The sequence below is a fragment of the Cucurbita maxima genome, unplaced genomic scaffold (assembly GCF_002738345.1).
Source record: "Cucurbita maxima cultivar Rimu unplaced genomic scaffold, Cmax_1.0 Cma_Scf00007, whole genome shotgun sequence".
Lineage (NCBI taxonomy): Eukaryota > Viridiplantae > Streptophyta > Magnoliopsida > Cucurbitales > Cucurbitaceae > Cucurbita > Cucurbita maxima.
In genome coordinates, this window is record NW_019272023.1 from 2,110,338 (window position 1) to 2,116,605 (window position 6,268).

Consider the following 6,268-nt stretch of genomic DNA (forward strand, 5'->3'; position numbering starts at 1 on the left):
TTTTTTTTTTTTTTTTTTTTTTTTTTTTTTTTTTTTTTTTTTTTTTAGTTACTTAACAGGATTACCGTTTTAGGCTGAAGAATGTAGCATTAGTTTATCAAGCATCAGTTCACTACTTGGGTTTAAGTGCGTGTCAATTTGTTTTTCTTCTAATGTTTTTATTAATAAAACCACTAAATGATTAAATTGTCTTGTAAATCTTCACCGAATCCATATCAAATGGCCTAGTACCTGTTTTTTCGGTTCTTGGATTGGACTAATGAAAGCTCAATTTGTGGAACCATTCTGAACGCAGATTAAAGTGTACGCAGATCGTGAAACCCTTAAACTAATGGGTAAGCGAACAATTTTGCACTTTTTGCATCGTGCCTGCTGCATATCTTTGTATTGACTTTAAATTTATGTCTCTTTTGAAAAATCTGCAAAATGTCTCAACTGACCGTGTAAGTTATGAACTTTTCCAGGTAAAGAGCATGCACTTGTTGTTTGTAACCACAGAAGTGATATTGATTGGCTTGTTGGATGGATTCTAGCTCAGGTGCCTATTTCTTTAGTTTCTTTATCAAGGATAGTTCAACTTCACTAAGTGTTACACACATATTTGTAGGTGCATCTTTTTACATTATCTGGCATCTATACCTGTTACATGTTATATGTTTCTATCAGAGCATAAAATCAGCGTGTTTAATGCTATTTTCTTGTTAGTTTTATGTTTTCTCCCTACTAATAATATACATTTGGTAGAGATCTGGATGTCTTGGCAGCACGTTAGCTGTAATGAAGAAGTCATCAAAGTTTCTGCCAGTACGTTAGTTTTTCTGATTCTTCTTTTAGCATTCATGAGATTGTTATTATCTTTAATCAAATTTTGAAGTTAATTTTTTAATTGTTCAGTTGCAGACTTGTTACTAATGCTACATTTCTCCTAGTACTCAGCTGAATAAAGTTGTCTAAGTTTTAGAGGAAAGAATATATCATGTAGATTTCTATTCTGGCAGGTTTTAGGTTGGTCAATGTGGTTTTCGGAGTATCTTTTTCTCGAAAGAAGCTGGGCCAAGGATGAAATTACTTTAAAGGCAAGGCAATCATGCTGTATTTTATACAGGAGTTGTTCACTACGCATTGATCTTTTCAATTTTACCATGAGTTTTTTCTGTACTTAACATGATTTCATTTGAGGCTTCATGTTATTGTGTCTGCAGTCAGGTCTCTTACGGTTGAAGGACTTCCCCTTGCCTTTTTGGTTGGCACTTTTTGTAGAAGGGACTCGATTTACTGAGGCAAAACTTCTGGCAGCTAAAGAGTATGCAGTTGCAAATGGATTACCTGTTCCTAGAAATGTTTTGATTCCACGTACAAAGGTTAGAGTTTATTGAAAATAACTTTCATGAAATTTTCGTTCTTACCATGTTTAGACGCTTTTTTAATTGTTTATGCCCCTTTTTTTGAACTCCTCTACACCTGCAAAGAAATACGGTTGCAAACAGAAGATACCAAAAATCTACTCGGTTCTTTTCTTTAGCCCCCCCTCTCCCCTCCCGTTTCTCTTTCTGTTGTTCTTTTAAATATTGTGTACTTAACACTTTGATTTGAGTAATGTGTCTGTATCTGACACATATTAACGCACACACATTAACACACCATGGCACTTCAATATTTGTCAGACACTCAAAATATAGAGTTTGAGATCTTTTATAAACTTTGAAAGTGACGTGAACATAATAAAAAACAGTCATTGTAGTAGACTTGGAATTAGAATAATCAGGCTTATTTTTTCTGCATGTATTATTGTAAATTTGTATCAGCCTGTGACATTTTTTCTTATTAGACATTAAACCATTAAATGCATGTCTGTTTCGCTTTGAATTCCCTATGTAACTTCTGTTATAAGATATGAGTTTTGACATCATCTTATGGTCTTTAGAAAAATATACCATTTCATTTGAAAAGTACGCCATAGCTATTCAAATGCTAATTGGTGTCTTCAGTCTCTCATCTCTTGCTTCATTTTAGATGCAATTATCATTATCTGAACTGCAAATGTTAGGAATGAAAATTGTCAATGTTTAAGGGGATACAAATATATTTTAGAAAAATACAATTAAAAATGTGTCTGCATTAGGTTCATGTCATGTATCTGCATCTCCATATCATATTAACCTTATCCCCATTTTTAGTTCTTACCGGTTAACTGTTTAATTAGACATTTTTTTAGAGGAAGATAACGATTTAAAAGTTCTGTTCTGTTAAAGGAAATTAGAGACGTGTCTTTTTTGGGTTTTCTGTATTTTGGGTTTCTTCTTTGTGTTTAGGCTTTTGTAAGGATTACCCTTCTCTACATTTCATGTGGAGTAAACCTTCTTACTTTTATTTTGGATGCTCCTTTTTCCAAGTAGATCATTCAATTTTCTAATGAGCACATGCTTTTGGATTTTATGTCCGTGACATATGTCTTGAATGGTGTGACTTTGTGGTTTTAATATTTTATGGCTTTAGTGTTTGTATTTCGATGCTTATATTATATCTATACTTATTCATGATAAAGTGCTTTGCTTTCCACCTAACTTTGAAGAAAGTAAATTTTACTTGCACCATAAATGTGGTTGAGGTAGAAATTCTACCCAAATTGTGTTAAACTTCTTCTCTGACTTATATGTTTCGCCAAATGCAAGTATTGAATCAAGATGTTAGCATGCAGGTCTACTTGTGAGAACGGCTTATATTGTTTATTTTTACAAACATGCTTAAAGATCACTTAGTTCTTAGTTACTATATCACAACTTTTAATATCCTAATTTAGACAGGATAAACGGAGATTTGTTATCTTTTGACACATATTGGGTGATCGCCAGATCTCTCAATGCTTAAGAGACATCTATCGCTGAGATAATTTGTCAAATATGTGTACGTGACCTTGTTGAAGTTCTATCATTATCCTCAAGTATTACAAGGATTTATCCTTTTTGCAATTCAAGATTATCTAACTATGAATGAAAAAATTTGAACTTTTATGTATTATTTGTACTCATTTATATAGAATTCTGTTTATTTTTTCTTTGGATTTCAAATACTTTTCATTATTAGTTTGTGTTGACTGTATTATGAAATGGACTTGAGGCAACATCAAGGGCTGGGAATAATTTATAGACTATTAAATAGGTTACTGTCCACAGCATGTCAGGGCCATCCGCCTAGGATTCTGAGCTTTTTAGTTAACGTGATTGTGTTTTTGCTCTATGATTCTCTCCTTCGTACATTATTTCAACATTATGTCAACTTCTTGTCTTTAAGGAAGGGCAAAGGTTTGGGTAGTGGGAAATGAGAACTTTTCCATTAGTTGCTGCTCTTCTCATTACTCATCCTAAATCATTGCGTAGTTGGTGCAAGTCTTATTTGATTACAGATTTTTTTTTTTTTTTTTTTTTAATCTTAGTTACATTTATTCACCTGGCATGTGTGGAGCTATATTTACCCACCTGTGAATTGGCACAACTTGTTACTCCGTTGCTTTCAGGGATTTGTGTCAGCTGTTGGTCATATGCGCTCATTTGTTCCAGCAATTTATGATGTAACAGTAGCTATTCCCAAAAGCTCACCTCCACCAACAATGCTCAGAATCTTAAAGGGGCAGCCTTCTGTGGTAAATTACCTTTGCCTAAAGTCTTTTTTTGTATAATTTTTGTTCGAGAAACATATTGATGTCCTTGTAGCAAGGTGAATAACCTTGCTGGCCAATCACTACGCAATGCTTCTCCTCAACGTAATTATCCGACTCTTTTTGGTTCATGGTGGTCATCCTCTCATTAGACAATCCTTCGGTTATAGTTCGTTAGAATTTTCTTTTGGCATTTACTAGGTAGCATTCACAGAGGCGTTGCCCATGTTTTTAGAATTTGAAAATAATTGACAGTATTTAAAAAATATCCTATAATATAACTTTTTTTTTTTTTTTATTGAAATTTTGTATTCTAATTACAGTTGTACAAATACAAAATTATACAATAAATGGAACCATTGTGGGTTAGCCTTGTTCTGATAACAATGCCACAATCTATCTCTGCTCTTGTAGGTAAATGTGCACATTAAGCGACATTCAATGAAGGAATTGCCTGAGACAGAGGATGCCATTGCTCAATGGTGTAGAGACATGTTTGTGGCAAAGGTACAAAATATTAAGGTCTTGTTTGGTAACTACTTGGTTTGTGAAAATTAATTCACATTTGTTTTGGTATATCTTTTCTTACAAATATTTTCAAAATCCCAAGTCAACTTTTGACTAAATAAGTAGTTTCCCAAAACTTGTTTTTATTCTTGGAATTTGAAGAATTCAAATGTTTCCTTGATACAATTGAAAAATCATTGTAAAGAAATTGCAAGTAAACCAGTATAATTTTCAAAAACAGAAAACTAAAACGAAATCGTTATGAGATGAAGATCAAAACAATCTGATTTTGCAGGCTATTATCCATAGGTTAAAAGTTATCAATCAATTGCCTTACCTTCTTGGTTCTTGCATTCCAGGATGCACTGATGGACAAGCATGTAGCAGAAGACGCCTTTAACAATGAAGAATTACAGGACCTTGGTCGGCCAATCAAGTCCCTCTTGGTAAGCTCCTTGTTTTTCTCCTAAATAAAGAGAGAGAACTCTATATTCTATTGGATCTTCTGATTATATCAAAATTTAACCTTAAATTTGAAGTGCTGAAATTTATAGCCCTTGTTACTTAAGTTTACTACTTTTTAGGAAGATTTGTGACTAATTATAAACATATGTTGTGGCTGGGCAAGGTGGTTTCTCTGGGTATTCTGGCCACATTGGACACATTAAAGTTGGATTTGGATATCTCATTGCTGAGTTTTAGGCCCTTTTATTTGCTTGATTTTGTTGTATGAGTTTAGTATAGTGTTTATTTAGCTATATTATCTGCTGACTTGTCCATTAATTCATGAGAAATTTTACCCTTGTTCAATTTGATGAAATCAAACGCTGTAAGAACCAAGGATAGAGATAAATTGTGATTTTCGTGGGGAAAAAAGTCCCAATTTTATCTCTCTATCATTCTCTCGCAGGACTTGTTTAAATGCTTTTTTTTTTTTTTTTTTTTTGGTTTATGTGAGCAGGTAACAATTTCATGGACATGTCTGCTCATCTTGGGGTCCCTTAAGCTTCTTCAAGGCTCTGCCTTATTATCTTCATGGAAAGGTCGTACATTCTCAGCATCTTGCCTCGCCATTGTTACAGTCCTCATGCAGATCCTCATACGTTTCTCCCAGTCCGAGCGGTCGACTCCTGCAAAGGTCACCCCAGCTAAGCCTAAGACCGGCGGCGAACCACTCAACCCCAGACGACAGCAGCCAAAGCAGAACTAGGCTCTAGACAGAGAGCTCACATTTGCTCAAAACCTTGATATCTATCTATATATATATATATATATATATATATATATATATCTATATATATATATATATATATATATCTTTTACACGATTGCTTGTTTATCTGCAGTCGTATGTTTTATGAACTTATACCCGTATCTACTGTCACTGTATTGTATGTCAACTCTTTTCCCTTCTCAGATTAAACTCTGTCTCCATAGCATCGTGTATTTTGCAGGCACCAATGTCATTCAATTCTTTTGTTTAAACAGACAATAGCTTGATTTTGATAGTTACTTACAATAGATTTGTTTTTGAATTTCTTTTTAAATTCTAGGCCTTAAATTTCAAATTTTGTTAACACCATCCATGTGGTAATAGCCTTTGGTGATTAGAAATAGAGTGATAATTGGACGAAATAGAGGGAGCAGTCTACATGAGCAATTTAATACCCTTTAAAATGAGAACATGTTTTAGGATAAATAATCGAGGGTGTTAGTTTACCTTTTTGCCCATCTATTTATTTTTATGTTATTTTAAAATAAAATTATACCAATCTTCACGTAATTAATTAATTAAGAAGTAAGAGAAAAAAGTTTACAAAAAGAAATAATGTCACATTTTTTAAATAATACTATAAACTCAAAAAGATATATTTTATAACCAAGTTATAATTAGATCCATACTCATAATTATTTTATTGCACAAAGTCAACCATAAGATTATCATAGAAACATAAAATAAATAAAATTTCCTATCTACACATTAATATATCTGTCAAATTGAAACATAGTTATAGGGAAATAAATGACAATACAAAAGTTGACTTAGGAAGGACCAAAAAAAAAAAAAAAAAAAAAAAAAAAAAAAAAAAAAAAAAAAAAAAAAAA

At 32.7% G+C, this 6,268-nt stretch overlaps 1 protein-coding gene across 1 annotated transcript in view; it reads left to right on the plus strand.

The window, feature by feature from the left end:
• Positions 1 to 5,676, plus strand: part of LOC111481661 (1-acyl-sn-glycerol-3-phosphate acyltransferase 2-like) — a 7,117-nt gene extending 1,441 nt beyond the window's left edge. Inside the window, exons 3-11 of the mRNA XM_023127218.1 lie at positions 296 to 335; positions 465 to 538; positions 745 to 804; positions 999 to 1,076; positions 1,203 to 1,361; positions 3,515 to 3,640; positions 4,070 to 4,162; positions 4,522 to 4,608; positions 5,124 to 5,676. Coding sequence (XP_022982986.1) covers positions 296 to 335; positions 465 to 538; positions 745 to 804; positions 999 to 1,076; positions 1,203 to 1,361; positions 3,515 to 3,640; positions 4,070 to 4,162; positions 4,522 to 4,608; positions 5,124 to 5,372 — 966 coding nt within the window. The 3' untranslated portion in view covers positions 5,373 to 5,676. The remainder of the gene's footprint in view (positions 1 to 295; positions 336 to 464; positions 539 to 744; positions 805 to 998; positions 1,077 to 1,202; positions 1,362 to 3,514; positions 3,641 to 4,069; positions 4,163 to 4,521; positions 4,609 to 5,123) is intronic.
• The last annotated feature ends 592 nt before the right edge of the window (positions 5,677 to 6,268 follow it).